This window comes from Seriola dumerili, unplaced genomic scaffold (genome assembly GCF_002260705.1).
Source record: "Seriola dumerili isolate Sdu_G_001 unplaced genomic scaffold, Sdu_1.0 BDQW01000017.1, whole genome shotgun sequence".
In the NCBI taxonomy this organism is placed as follows: Eukaryota; Metazoa; Chordata; class Actinopteri; order Carangiformes; family Carangidae; genus Seriola; species Seriola dumerili.
This window is the reverse complement of record NW_019174272.1, coordinates 14,699,713-14,715,436: the sequence shown is the minus strand read 5'-3', so window position 1 is coordinate 14,715,436 and position 15,724 is coordinate 14,699,713. Positions and strand designations below refer to the sequence as shown.

At 40.1% G+C, this 15,724-nt stretch overlaps 1 protein-coding gene across 1 annotated transcript in view; it reads right to left on the bottom strand.

Annotated features, from left to right (window-relative positions):
* Positions 1–13,255, bottom strand: part of LOC111230910 (protein crumbs homolog 1-like) — a 34,972-nt gene extending 21,717 nt beyond the window's left edge. Inside the window, exons 1-4 of the mRNA XM_022757805.1 lie at positions 13,126–13,255; positions 4,695–5,390; positions 3,420–3,615; positions 487–626 (exon numbers count right to left, since the gene is read on the bottom strand). Of these exons, the coding sequence (XP_022613526.1) occupies positions 487–626; positions 3,420–3,615; positions 4,695–5,390; positions 13,126–13,195 (1,102 nt within the window). The 5' untranslated portion in view covers positions 13,196–13,255. The remainder of the gene's footprint in view (positions 1–486; positions 627–3,419; positions 3,616–4,694; positions 5,391–13,125) is intronic.
* Positions 13,256–15,724: the final 2,469 nt, after the last annotated feature.

Genomic DNA, 15,724 nt, shown 5'->3' with positions numbered 1-15,724 from the left:
GTCAATCACTTAGTATAGAGAGAAGGAATGATTACAGACTAATATGTCTCCCAGAATACAATACAATACATGAGTATACTGTGCTAACATGGAACCTGTCCTTTAAGTCTTCACATCATAACACAGCAGGAAATCTGCTGACGTCTCTGTCTGCTGAAATGTGCTTGTGCATCACTTCTCATAATTCTGCCACACTGCTGCTTTTATTGATCTGTGCCATAAATGACAGAGGGGGAAAAAGGCTGTTTTTTTTAGCCCCCCCTCTTGTTCTCTATACTCAGACGAACTATTTTGTGGAGTTTGATTTATGTGTGGAAATCCTCCAGCCTCCAGAGGACATTCATCTCACCCCGTTCCCCCTGTGAGAAGGCCAGGATGAACACAGGCCAACCAATGACAGGTGCTGCACTCGGTCTTCAGTGATCAAGCAGAACTCTTGATCCATGGTGACTTCTGGTTTACATCACGTCTAGTGTTGAACTGTACCTGGCCAGCAAAGACACTTGTACTGGTTGATTCCCTCCAGGCAGGTGGCTCCATGTTTGCAGGGGTCAGATGCACATTCAGGAATATCTTCCTCGCAGTGGTCGCCGACAAAGCCTGTCCCCTCACAGTCGCAGTCATAGCTGGGAAAAAGCAGAGATGCAAATGAGCCTGTCTCAGTCTGTGATTGTCAACACACTGTCAAACAGATGTGTAGATTCTTTGTGTGATTCTTTGATTTCTTGGAAAAATCAGTAATTTAATCAGCGGCTCATTTTCTAGTGGAGGAACCGAGATGACAGGATAATAACACACTTCACTTCTTAAGATACACTAACATGAAACAAACATGTCTCCTGGTAAAATAAGTTGTTTTCATTTTTTGATTCTTTATCTGTGACATGCTAAAACATATTGCAACAGTAGCACAAGGAGAGATGACCCATATAAAACATACTTAGCTAACATTAGCCACTGTAAGCTACTGGTCATACCAGACCAATGAATTTAATCCCTGAGTGTATTGAATTGGGCAAAGATGTGTTTTATACTATAGCTTGTGAATTCACCTTCTCATTTCTAAGAAAAAAAATGTACATGATCCGAATTCAAATTCAAAGATAAAACCATATATTAAGAGATTATAAATAGAACATTGTGATGTTTGCTGTAAAGATTGTGATTAACAAGGTTTAAAGAAAAGAAACGAAATAAAACTTCAACACAAATGACATGAAAAAACAGCCTCATTTCAGTAGATTCCGATACAGAAATATAATATATGACATATACTGTATGCCCCTATATCAAGAGTGATGTTGCCATACAGTATATGTCACCTATAAGGGGATATATTATAATCACATATATACATCCTCTGGATATATGAAATCGTTTATAACATATATGAAATACCCACAGTAAAACTTGTATATGTACATACAGTATGTTAAAAATTATCTATATGATGAATTTTTATATCATATAACATTTTTGTGACTATATATGTTAATAATATATATTCAATTTATATGTATGTATGGATTCACACAAATAATACAAGCAAAAACTGCCCCTGTTGGGGCGTCGAGTGGTGCAGTGGGTTGAGCAGGCGCCCCATATGTAGAGGCTGCAGTCAGCCCTGGTTCAGATCCTGCATCGGACGGCCCTTTACTGCATGTTATTCCCCCTCTCTCTGCCTCCCCATTTCCTGTCTCTCTCTACTGTGCTATCAATAAAGACATAAAAAACCCGAAAAATATACTAAAAAAAAAAAACCTGCCCCTGTGGTTTGCTCATCATTGTATGTGAGTTCACTCAGGTATATGAACAGGTGTGTAGCTGGTGGTGAAGACCCGATTAGTCCTCTCGCCCCTGAACGTACACTATGTAAAATATAACATGCTTCATTCCCCCTCCCTCCTCACACCCTGCTGTTCCAACCAGCTTTACTACTGCACCAGGTATTATCAGCACCTCGGCCCTTTAATGACTCATCACAGTGACTGACAGTGGATTAATTCTTATCCCTGGTCAACTTTAATGTGTCAGGCTGACACAACACACTGCTGCATGACACATCGGCCTCAGCAGGCTCAACACGAGACACATATACATTATATACACAGATGTAGAGACAGGTACAGCAGCTAGCACCAGAATCTGTTGTATTAGTTATATATATGAGATGTGAGGATGGGATCAGTCAAATTTAATGTATGTGTCTACAACCTATAGCCTATAACTGAGCATTTGATCAAATTCCACAAAGTTCACATTATTGAAACATTAAGAGTAAAGATTAAACCAGTCTAGCTAAATTACATTAAAAATGGCAAACTATTGATAGAACCTTTTAAATTTTAATTATCAGTATGACTCACGTTAGATTCTGTGCAGCATCAACCAGTAACAATCTCCCAGACTCATGAGCGGCAACAACGTGGCTTTATTATGTCAGTCAAAACATGGCGGACGGCAGTCACAGTGATCCTCCAGAGATTTTTCTAGCACACTTTTTGTACCAGAAGTAGCAGGTAAACCCGCTACATCTTAGTTAAACAAAAACTAAATTATGTTAAATAAAATTTCTTTGTTTTAGTTAAACCCTTGCCTTGGTCTCAGAGGCGTACGGTGGCCCTGAAAGCTCAACACTCAGAAAACACATGCAAACAGACAAACCAAACACATTTAGAAAACATTGTCTGAGCTGCAAATACTCACGTCACAACACAGGTGACAGGTGACACAAGCGTGGGGGTAGAGCGCATACCATGAAAACATAGTCCTAACCACAGCAGCCGGGGTTCAAGTCCGATCTGGGGCCCTTGGCTATGAGTTACCCTCTCTCTTTCTCTCTTGCTATCATAATTGAGGCAAAAAAAAAACTTAAAAAGAAAAAGGTGATGAACCCGACTGGGACGCACTTGTTCATTTAGTGTCCCCTGGAAACACTTGTGTTGTGTTCTGAGTATTTGCAGCTCATGTGTTGTCAGACTGATGAAGATTTTTACTGAAGTTGTTTGTGTTTTGTCTGTTTACATGTGTTTTCTGAAGTTGCACTGTGTTGAGCTTCAGGGCCCCTGTACCAAAACCTTTTCACGTGAATCTAGAGTCAAACCAACTATAGAATAATAAACTTAAACATTCTGGTGTTAGACATTTCTAAGAGGAAACAATTTAATTTCAGTCTACTGATTTAGGATGAAAATTGGCACTTGCACTTTTATCAAAGTTCAACTGCTCCTTTGTTTTACAAATATGAAGTTTCAGGTGATGAACATGAGATCAGATGACAAACCTGTCAACCTAAGCTGTGCAGGTCTACAACTCACATATCGGTCTGTTGTATGTACAGTTTAGGTATGAGTAACTGTTCATCCATCAGAAACAATGTATGTGCTGACAGTGTAAATATGCAGGTGTGTAATCCTTACCTGTTGACTCTGTCTATGCACCTGCCCTCATTGAGACAGGGCGCGCTGGCACACTCGTCGATGTTGACCTCGCAGTCTCGGCCCTGAAAGCCGACCACGCACTCACACTTGTATGCGGCGACGTAGTCTCGGCAGGTGGCGCCGTTCTGACAGGGCTTCACCTCACACTCATCAATCTCCACCTCGCAGTTAATCCCTGATGGGAACAACGGCAGAATGACAGTGGGCCGAGGCAACACCTAATTATCTTAACACACGTACAGATACAGCACAGTAACAGTGTAGCTGCTAGGAGCTCAGCTGCAGACACACAACAGCAACACTTAAACTGCTTAAACAGAGCCATGAAACTTCCTCTCATGTAGGAAATGAGACATGGTGTAAAAACTCAACACATCTCACTCTCTATACAACAGTAGAAATAAAGCTACATACCATGTGTAATGTCTGCTCACAGGGGGAGAAGCCTGTATTTGTCTGCTTGGCAATGTTATCAAAAACAGCCTGATGGGAAACTGACATGTCACTGATGGCATCACAGTTTACACCCCCTCTTTAACTCTCCCACACTACCTGGAGAGGTAGTGTCTGCATTTTGTATGTCGCCTGTTGCCTTCAGGTACAGAGTTCAGGTACAAAATTGCAAAAATTCTCACTATCTTTTTTTGTAATTCATTAAAAATTGAAGACAACTTGTACCAGTGAGAATAAATCCAGTGCAGTGCAGGTGGTGACCCAGTCTTCACAATGTAAAGTATGTAAAATCACTTGCCTCTCCTGGGTTGGTTATATAGATGGAAAAAATCTCACCACAAAGAATATGAAGCCAAGTTCCAGACTGGGGCGGATCAAACATTGAGCTCAATCTGTTTGTTTAGTTTTGTTTTACTTTCACGTGAACAGTCGACATTTTAGTGTTCAACAATTACAGTCCTCCATCCCAGTAAATCACAAGAGGTCGCAAGATTCATCTGAGATGTTGCAAGAGCAACAGTAACACCAGTATGGTTAAGATCATGGTTATGGCAAATAAGATATGATTATTTTTAAACAGCATAAAGACAACAAAGGTCTGGATTACAGTTAACATAAAGACAAATGTAAATGTCTGCATCAGGACACAAACACTGGTCTCAAACTCCTATTTAATATAGGCCTACATTTAATTAGGAGTCTGCACCAAATTAAAGTTAAGGTCAAATTATTAATATCCATTGATTCTTATTGATTGATATTTCCAGCCAGTCATCACCATGACACACTCTACTGTCTCACCTTTGAAGCCTGGAGCACAGTCACACCTGTAGTGATCCACCTCATCCACACACGTGCCGTTGTTCTGACAGGGCCGGGAGGCGCACTCGTTGATGTCCAGGTCACAGTGGGAGCCTTGAAACCCGGGCACACAGAAACACTGGTAGGCGTTGACCCCGTCTTTACAGATGGCTCCGTTTTGACAGGGCTCGGACTCACACTCATCTATGTTCTCCTCACAGTTGGGCCCCTGGTACCCGGCAGCACACTGGCACTGGGGCCCAGTGTCAGGGATGTCCATACAGGTGCCTCCATTCTGGCAAGTGTCCTCTGAACAAGTGGTCACATTGTCCTGGCAGTTGTCCCCCCCTGATCCGATGGGACAGTGGCAGGAATATCTGTTGATCCTGTTGACACAGAGGGACTTGGTGCCATTGCAGGGGTTGCTCTGACATTCATCTACATCCTGGGTGCAGTTGAGTCCCGTGAAGCCGCTCGGGCAGTGGCAGGTGAACTCATCGGTCCCAGGTTTGCTGGTACAGTTGGTACAAGGAGCCATGATACAGGGATCATACAGCTCATCGCAGGTCTTACCCATGTACCACACTGGTCCTTTGGGGCACAGGCACACATAATTGCCAAGGTGGTCCAGACATGTGGCACCATTGTTACAGGGAGCTGAGAGACAGCTGTCTGCTGCCACTGTGCACAAAAGACCTGGAAGACACAAGAGACAATATGTGTCTATGACTATCTATCTTACAGGTCTAAATCTCAAACTCTCAAACTGGAGGGACAGCGAAAGTTCTCCATTGCCACTAATTCAGACTCTGTAAATTCATCTTAATATTAATGTTATCAAATTCTTGTGCATATACTGTATACACTTATCTGCTCCAAAATCATATATTTAATACAAATTAGCCTCTTAAACATATGAACATGAGCACTGGTGTTGTGTCTATGTGTTTATGTGGGGTTTTTTTCATGTCTATTTACATGCATCATTCTGCCCATTTAAAAACATCTTGTGTATAATAATCTTCTGTGTTTTTGTTTATAAACAAATCTAATGCCATTAGATTTGTTTATTTATTTGTTTAAATCTAATGCTATTAGAGTTGTTTATTTACAGTGGGTGACATGGAAGACATGGTGACTGAAAAAACATGAAAAACATAAAGCTTAATAGAGACAGACAGTTGATAAGATTGGATTTGGTAGGGTATGTTGTGTGTGTTTGCAGAATGTATTCGATTTTTTGATGCTCTTTATTTGTTAAATTGCATCATACCCCCCACCAAAAAAAACAAAACAAAAAAAAACACATGCACATACATATGCATACTCTATACTATATATACATACTACTCTGATTAAACAAGTAAATTTAGCTTGATAAATAAATGAATAAAAATAAAGAAGAGAGAAAGAAAAAAAACATAAAAACAGGCTTTAGCCTACATTTTTACTTCCGCTTTAAGGACCCCCCCCCCCCATTCATTCCTCCTTTCTTTCCTCCTCTCCCTTTATTTATTTGTTTCTATTATTAATATTATGTTTGTATTTGTTTTCTGGATCCTCTTCCATCTCATGTCAAATAGTTTTGCTAGATCCATAATACTGTGATTTATTTCCATTTTATTAATTTCATTAATTGTGTCCTTCCATTTGCTTCACCGTGGTGCTTCTGTTTTCAGACAATGTTTTGTTATTTGTTTAAGTTGCTGCTCTTAATATTCTGAAAAGATATTTCTGGGTTTGTTGAGAAAGTTGTTGTAGTGTTTAATTGCTCAGGCTGCAGACTGTATTCTAATACATTGTGTAATATTTTTATATCTACAATAAACAAAAGTACTTTAGAGTGGTGTGAATGATGTCGCTCAGTCCTCAGTTCCTCTCAGCTCCATGGAGCTTTTCAGCCTCTTTCAGACCACTGCATTGGTTTTATGGCTCTCAGATTTACTGCTTGGTTCACTATCACTACTCTCATTGGTTCATTCATTCTCAATTCTTCAGTTCCAGTAAAAGCAGACCTCTGATAAACCCACTACACACTACTTGCCCAGTTCTTAGTGGTGGAGACCAAACACAGAGCTAAAAGGAGAGTGAATATTGGATTTCATTTAGTCAGGTGACCAGAAACATGACTCCAAATCAATGTAAATGTAATATAATATTCTATATTGTTTTATTGTTATTTTGTAATCAAGTGTATATTTGTTATTAAATGATGAGGTCTGGGTGTTTGACTGTTCAGCCGATGTCAGGCTCTCACGATTTAAAACATTACATAGAATATTTATATGTATGTATATATATTATATAATACATAATAATACAAACTGATAACTTCAGTTTTCTTAAATCAATAAGTCTCCAAGAATAAAGATAATGGTACATATTTTAAACTTTTACCAAGAGCGTGATAGATATACAACAGTGAATGAACTCCTCTCTAAGCTGTAGTAAACTGAGCGGCTGACACAATCTACTGTTCTGCCCTGTGATTGGCTGTATGACTGTGGGGCTTATACGGTGGGCTAACTATGACTCCAACGCTTTATAGGTGCTTACATCAAATAGGGTGATGAAGAGTAACAAGCCTCTGGACTTAGGATCACAGCAGATGGTGTTACCAGTAAACTTATTACATGATTGAGCTATAGCAGCTGTCAGTGTTGTCTATGAGCGTCTCACTCACTACTGTTTGTACACAGTTTAGGCCCTAACAAGTAGACTTGTTTTGGACACTTTTAAGAAATGCCCACCGAAACAATCCCATATCTGTTTAAATGTAGCTTCATATAGAATATCTTCAGCGGTTTATACTGTATTCCTATGCACAAGTTCAGCAGAGTGAATCAGAAAGCAGCGTGTTTTTTTTCTTTATTATGGTTTGCAGCTTTTATTGATGACATTTGGAAAAATTCATGGTCTGTTTTTTGTTCCGTTTGTTTGTTAAATGGTATTTTAACCCTTACTATACTGTACATCCTGTGTTTAGACAATACTGTACAGTCTGTGGTCAGACTATACTGTACAGTCAGACAAGTCTATATTGAGTGACAGTGCTGTGAAAGGCGCTGCCAAATAAAATGTATTATTATTATTATTATTATTATTATTATATATAATTAGCTGAGGTTGTACTGATTCTTACATCATCGTCATGTTCGCTGTCTCAGTTGATGCAGGAAGCAGGAGCTTGCCAGCCTGTGGGTCAGACAGTGACGTATTCCAGCAGCTAATAACCAACATGAAGCAAGAGGAGTAGTAAACCAGAAGAGCATCCATGTATTGATTGACAGCTTATAGCTCCCTTCCCTGAGTTTTGCCTTCTCTGATTGGTTAGAAGGGCAGCAAACTTTAGGAGGGAAAATCTCTGCCAGGCTGTTCAATGAGTCTGAGTCACAGAGGTCTTTGGCAGCACATCTCCAAAACATTATAAAAAGGAACATACTGCAGCTTTAACGTTAGTCACCATAAACTAATGCTGATACCATATTGTCTTGAGCAAAGATGCATCTTATAGCTGATGACCTCAGCTTGTTAGGGGAAGATTGTGTTACTTATTTTTTTCTTTCAAAAGTTATGAATCTGGATTCTCTGTCACCCATCAGGCAGAGGAATCACATGACAACAAGACCAAGATGTCTGAGTACTTTCTCTCCTGTGTCTCCACAAACACCCACACTCACAGCACTGTGTGGATAAAACCGTCCAACATAATGGAGGATGATCTGCTTCTCCTCTGGCAAATCAACAACAACAACAACAACAACAACAACAACAACATCCCAGGAACAATGAGTTTATATTTTCCCTGCAACACCTAAACTCCTCATTTCCCACTGCATCCACTTTAACACCCCCAGTTCCTCTCACATGCATCTGCTGCTGTCACACCCATTATCTTCCTCTTTACACCCCTCTCACCTCCACCTTCACCATCACCATGCTCTCTTTGTGTGAATTGTTGTTGGAAGTTTAGTTTTTTAGATGTATCAAAATCCAACCATAAATTGAATGAACAAAAGAAATAATCTTTCATTATTTTATGAATGATTATAGTGAGTAAAAAGTGTTTCTTTTGCTGTAAATCTGAATATATTCTGATTTAAGAGGTACTAGTGACTACAGTCATGTTCAAGCTCCATCCAGTCTAAAGGTCTCTGTCCATGTGTAGTGTGATTATAGATCTGGTCTAGGTTCTATATTAATACTGTGAAAGTATCAAAGCCTCAGTCCACAGAGAAATGCACACAGCCTGTATTCAGACACTGAGCCTTAAAACCAGCCGTCAGGACTTCTGGGACTTTGTGATGTCACAACAACACAGGAGTAAAGTGACAACGCTCACAGGCTGAAGTTTTTGGTCATATCACTATGTTCATCATCTTAGTTTAGCTTGTTAGCATGCTAACATTTGTCTGAGGGAAGGTCATTACTCTTTATTTATTCAAATGTGTTTTTAATGTTTTAAATGCTGTTTTAACACATCATCTTATTCTTCTATTTCACGTATTTCCACACCTCTCTAAAGCACTTTGCCTGGTGTCTGAATGGTGCTGTAGAAATAAACTTTGAAATAAAAATAAACTACTGTGAAGGATTAAATACAATAAACTATCATTTTGCTCACTGTTACAGAGTGTGTTCATTCGATGGTAAAGCTGCTTTGTTTTCATGTTTCTTTCTGCTTCTCTCAGCCCAAGCTGTGAGGTGTCATTGCCTCTGTCTTACATCATCTTTATACATCTCCCTCTGTTGGTTCTCACTTGTACTGAAATCATTTATACATTTATTCCTGGATCCTCCCCAGGACTGACCTGTAAAGCTGAACTCCGTCAGATTCATGCACTTTAACCTCCACTACCTGTAACCTCATGAATCCTCTGGACTGACAAGGACAGTGAGGGTCTCCCCCCATCCAAACCCAATCAACCTCTCACACATTCCTGGGAGCTGATAGCTGCTCCTCCTACACACAGCCCGACCCCCCTGCCTCAGAACACCTCATAGATTATTGCAGGACAGGGTTGATCCCTGGCACTGAGTGGTACCAGCATCTCCAGCCAACAATAACACTGAGCAGAGCTGCTGACTGATCAAACCACTGACGCTGTCCAGAGAGCTCAGCCTGTATCTATGGGGTTCCCCAAACCTGGGCAGGTGAGGACTGGACTTCTGTAGATGTTAGTGTCAGAGTGAATCCATGGCTATGTTTAGAATTGATTTTAAAACCTTTTCAATCACTTTTAAGGCTCCTCATCTTCATCTCAGATCTGCTTTCCCTTTATGACCAAACACGCTGCCGGAGATCCTCGGGCAAAATCAAAGGTGACTTTGCGTTTGCTGTTAGCGCCTCCAGAGTTTGGTTTGCCCAGCCTGAGGAGATCAGGCGCTGAATCTCTGCCACATTTTGAATCACTGCTCAACACATACTATAAAGCTGCTTTTAATTCCTGACTTTGATGCTTTTATCTTTGGTTTTTAACGACTTTCTTTTGTCTGTTTTATTGATTTTATATTTTCTATATATGTACCTGCCTCGCTAATTTACACATAGTCTCTCTCCCCTGTTTGTTGTTGCTTCTTTCTGTTTTTATGTGTGTTCGCAGCACAACATAACTCTGTGCTATATAAATAAAGTTATTATCAGTATTATTATTATCAAGGTAGGACAGACAGTAGGAGGAGAGGAGCACACCTGATCATGCAACTTGGATTATTTTTTACATTCAGTTGCAACTGATAGAAATGATGTTTTCACTGTATGGAATAAAGTACAGTCTGCATATAAACTGTACACCAGTCAGAGTTCCTCATGCTTCATATTCAAATTCCGCTGATGAAAATATTCCCCAACAGATGCACTGTTTCCCCTGTTTGAGTAACGCTTAAAGAAAATAAAAAAATTAAAAATAAAAATACGATGCCCAGTTGTTGGCTGGAGAAACTGGTTAAAAATGACAATATATATTTAATCTTCATTGGAAATCAATGGGAGCCAATAACAGGGAGGGGAAGATAGAAAGTTTTGAGAGATAGACTTACATTAGTTTTGCTATTAGCATGTTATTAGAATAACTCCAGTGTTAATATCAATCTAAATATTAGAGAACCTTTTTTATGTTATTTGTGAACAGACCCATGAGAGCTATTTGTAAGTCTTGCTATTGCTAGATAGCTAACGTTACTTTAACAGCTGTTTACTTTCCAGTCTCGAAGAAACGTTGTGAGTTCAACATCAAACTTCATTCCTTCACTCACCAACGATCTCCAGAGGTGGAGAACAATGCCAACCAGCTAGCCCCGTCATTGTCCTGTACCGAGTCACTGTGACGTCCAGTCTGCCCTGAAGATGTCCACAGAGCGTGTCATAACCTCTTGTTCTTTAAATGCAACATTGGCTGAAGCTTTTCGTTAGCTATGTAGCGATAGCAAAACTTATAATTAGCTCCTTTACTGTGAAGAACACCATGAGCAAACTTTCTTCAACCTTATTATAGTTATATTTAGTATAGTTTATAAAAGGTTGGATTTTGTCTCTGTCTTTGCAGGTGTGAAAGGCCGGGGCAGAAAGAGGGGTGAGTGTTTACCCTGTGTCAAGGCAACAGCAGCACGGACTCAGCAGAGAGTCACGCTGCAGTACAGAGGAAGCAGCAGCGCTGTGAATCACAGAAAAAGGGAAGCCCCTGGCTAATGTGCAAGTTGAGCTCAGAGGAATTTTATTGATTCACGACAGGAGACTGGCAGCACTGCCTGGTTTCAGTGTTGTGCCCTGAAGGCTCCACAGCAGTTGGTTACTTTGCTTTATACAAAAAAAACATAAATCCTCCCTGAATCAGTCACAGTTACACACTGACTCTGAGACAAACATCCTTTTGTCTCCTGGCTGAGCTGTATCACTTTAACACAACATTTAGCTTTAGGGCGAACATTTGACAAAATATGTGTTTTTTAAGGTAAAGCCACCTTCACCATCTTGGCTTTTATTTTGAAATATCAGAATTGTAAGACTGGTCATTACAATTACAGTGAACTCATTGTGTTTCTTTCTGGTATTAATGAGTCATTTAAGAAAAATCATCAGTTGCCGGGCAGAGTTTTCCTCCTTTAGTTTTTACATACACTCACTATCAGCCCCAGACTTTTCAGCCTTTGGTTCCAGAAGCTATTAGAACAAATTCTCATTGAATTAGTCACATTTTTACACTGAAAGTCTCGCATGCACTTGTCTCCACTGTGTATCATCAGGAGATGGCGGGCCTCCAGGGGCCCCTGAAGGAGAGGGAGGATGGTTCATGTGGTATTTTTCCTGTTTCAAACAATTTCATTAAAGTTAAAAATCCTGTACTTGTAGGTCCTTTCCCCAATAGACAAACCCTGCAGATCCCCTGTCATCCTCATTTTCATCATACATGTGCTCTGCTTCCTGTTTGTGTTTTCAGCTTCTGTCGGTTTCTTTAAATTCTCAGGAGCTCACAGTGCCAGGTCTCTTGCCACGCTCCTTAAGAACCATCATTCCTCCCTTTCAGAGATGAGACAAAAAAAGCTGTGGAGCAGTGCAGCTGGACGCCCGGCTCGTTACCATGGTGATCCTTAACAATGCCACCCACAGCCAATCCCCGCTGCTGACCCGCCACCTTTTAAATGAGCCTCAGACGCTTTTACATAAACGAAGGTCGCGGGAAAACTGGGTCAACAGAGTTTCATAAGGTGACTGGGTCGACCCCCCCCCCCCCCAAAAAAAAAAAAAAAAAAAAAAAACTAAGACACTCCCCAAGACTGGTGCTGCACCAGTTCCACATTCATCACACATGTGAGTCATGAGGAAACCAGCTACTTAGATCCTGTTCAATAAGTTCTTTATCTGTTATAGCCTAATCCAAGAAGCTGTTAGCACTTGAATTTAGAATCATAGAAATCATCAGGATTCACACATCACACATCACTGACTCTGACACAAATAATGATGCTGAAACTCCTGTTTGAAGATGGATTTCTTCTTCTTTGCAATAAATAGTAAAAAAAAAAATAAGAAAAATATCTTATTGATCCATTATTCAAAGTAGTTTTCTAGGATGCTATAAAGTATATTAATTGGAAGTTTAAAAATTGATCATAGTATGTGTTTTCCTTATATTTAGAACCAAATTAAATGATTATTTACAGGAAACTAATTGTGAGTTATTATTAAATTATTAGTAAATGATTTTACAGTTTGGGTCTGTAGTGGTTCTCAACACAAGGTGCACACATAAACATGAACACGTGTGCTTCACACACAAACAAAGTTAACAGATGAAACGGTGAATTGTTGGATTTTCCTCTTAAAATCTAAATATGTATAAATATGAAAATCTAAAAGTTCCTCTTATGTGTCAATGTTTATATTAAAGTGAGCTGATCGTCGCAGTGAACTGCTGACAGGTTGATGACTTACCCAGTTTGAACATCATCACGGTGATCAGCACCGTCCGCTGATATCTGGACCAAACTCTTCCAAACTCCATGTTGAGGCTCAGTCAGCTGCTCCAGTCAGAGCACAATGATGCTGTCAGTCCACCGGTTCTCCATCCAGCCCGCTGCAGCACTCCACCAGGCTGCTCCAACTTAGCTGCTGAGAGTGAGGGGCTGCACCTCCATGCCGGACCACTCTGTGGACTCTGTGTGTGAGTGCGTGTGTGTGTTGGAGTGTGAGTGAGTCTCCTTGGGGACCAAGCTGGGCTGGAGTAAAGCAGAGTAATCACCCCAGCAGAGAGGAAAACATGGGACGGACAACTGGATTCCACTCATTCAACCACTACTTCATTGACGGCATATCACTCATATTACTTTATATTACTTGATATCACATATGCCCATCACAGAGGCTGTGATGTTTTAAGTAATTGGACTAATTCAGCTCCAGACATTTTCAACAACAGTGGGTATACTGTATATTATACTGTTTATCTGTACAATAAATCTTATCATTTATACTTGTAATAAACCAGAAAAAAATCTGAAATTAATAATATTGCATTATCATTTAATAGATTATATGGGTCACCAAATTAGAAACTGAATAAATCAAATCAAATTGACTTAAATAAACCAGGGTCAGATCTCAAACTCAACAACATGCTTTCTTTGCTTTTGTTTAATGTGTAACTCCCCCTTTATTTTGGTGCGTACAGAGTATGTATACGTAGATCATACAGATGGCAATAAATGTTAATCTTGTAAGTCTTAGATATATTCTAATTACATGTAATTACCCCAGTCATACTATAGAACCGAATTTGATTGGATATTGGTAAAATATTTCATCGATCGCCTGTTGAACAACAGTGGAAACAAGTCCAGGACTGATGATATCAGAATTTTGTCAATAATTCAAAATCATAATCATCTTCTAAATAGTTTTATGAGTTGGTTTTGAATGCAGGTCTTGGATCAGTGGATGGTTGCTCCCCAGTCCCCTCAATTTCCACCCCCACCTTCTGCAGCAGAGGTGGAAGGGGCTTATCCAGCCCTATGTGGTTGGCAGAGGCCTCTATTGCAGCCAGACTAATGCCTTACTCGCCCTCCCTCCGACTCCCCACCCCCAATACCAGACCCCCACCCCCTCCCATGTCCTGAGCCCAGCGTAAGGCTTAACTCCAACCTGCTGCGATCACAACAAAAACATTTAATTAAACATTTGGTAAGAAGGAGGGAGGGAGGGAGGGGAGGAGGGAAGGAGGGAGGAGGGGGTGGGGGGGGTTCTCCTCACAGCAGCGCCTTCAACAAGCAACATGCAAATGTGTAAAGTGGTGATTCACAGCAGCTCCACAGCTTCACATTCCTCAGTGACTGGCTGCTGTTTTCATTAAAGCTGCCTCACAATAGAGGATGAGACAGCAGGCTGACAGAGTCTCAGGCAGGTCAGCCTCACAGAGAGCAGCCTGAGCTCTGTCTGTCTGTCAGGGACATAGACTGTACTTTAAGTCTCATTTTACATGTGTGACTCCCACTACACACTCGGCAGACGATGGTCATGCACCACAAGGCGGAGCTGATACACCAAAAAGCTGTTTATCAATCGCCAAAAAACACCAGAGGAAGAACTGTTTCATGACAGCACCCAGCAACTGAAATCACAGCATGTCTTTCAGCGTGGTGGAGCCTGCACCAGCCTGTTATCTAGTTTATGTTTTTTAATTTAGTTTGTGCAGGATAAATATAGTGTCCATTGCATCTACACTTTACATTTACTGTTCCTCTTTTTTCATTTTTAAAAAAAATAAAATGCAATGAGCTGAATTACATCTGTAAACCAATCTGAGTCCATCTGAGTTTATAACACATTGTTTCAGCATAAAACATGTCCTGATGCTGTATATTCTTGGATTTTAAAAGTTTCTTAGCCTGTGACTCTATAGTAGTAAACAGCAAGTGCGTAGGTTTGCATATAGGACAGAGCTGTCCCTACCAATATTTGAGTGAACTTGTTCGCAATATGTTCGGAGTGAAGTCATATTAGATCATTCCAATGTGTTATTTATTTTCAACAGACAACTGATAAATTAATTAATTAATTTAATTAATTTAAAAATGCACTTTGGCTCTAATGCAGCTGCCTGTCTCTGATCTGTAGTTTCCACTCTGTGATCAGGAGCAAAGTCCCGCCCACAACACCATCTGATTGGTTTCACATCATGAGTAATAGCCTATCCTAGCTGTGTGTCTATTAAATTAAAGAGCATCTTTAGGCTGCCATGTTAATCAGTTCATAGGTGAGAACAGCACCAAAATCAAACTATTCATTCCAGTCAGTTTCTTTGCAGTCTGTGCATACAACTGATAATTACTAATAAACACTCAGTTGTCAGTTTATTAGTAACATGTAGCTAAAACTGATGGAGTCTAATACAACAGTTCTGCAGTAAATCCTCCTTCATGAAGGTTATAATGTTCAGTTTTTATTCAAATTGATTTAGACAGTTGTTGATTGAACTGTATGATCATTGTGGAGGATGTAGTGTGTGGAGCTGTGTTACATTATAGGTGTTTCCGGT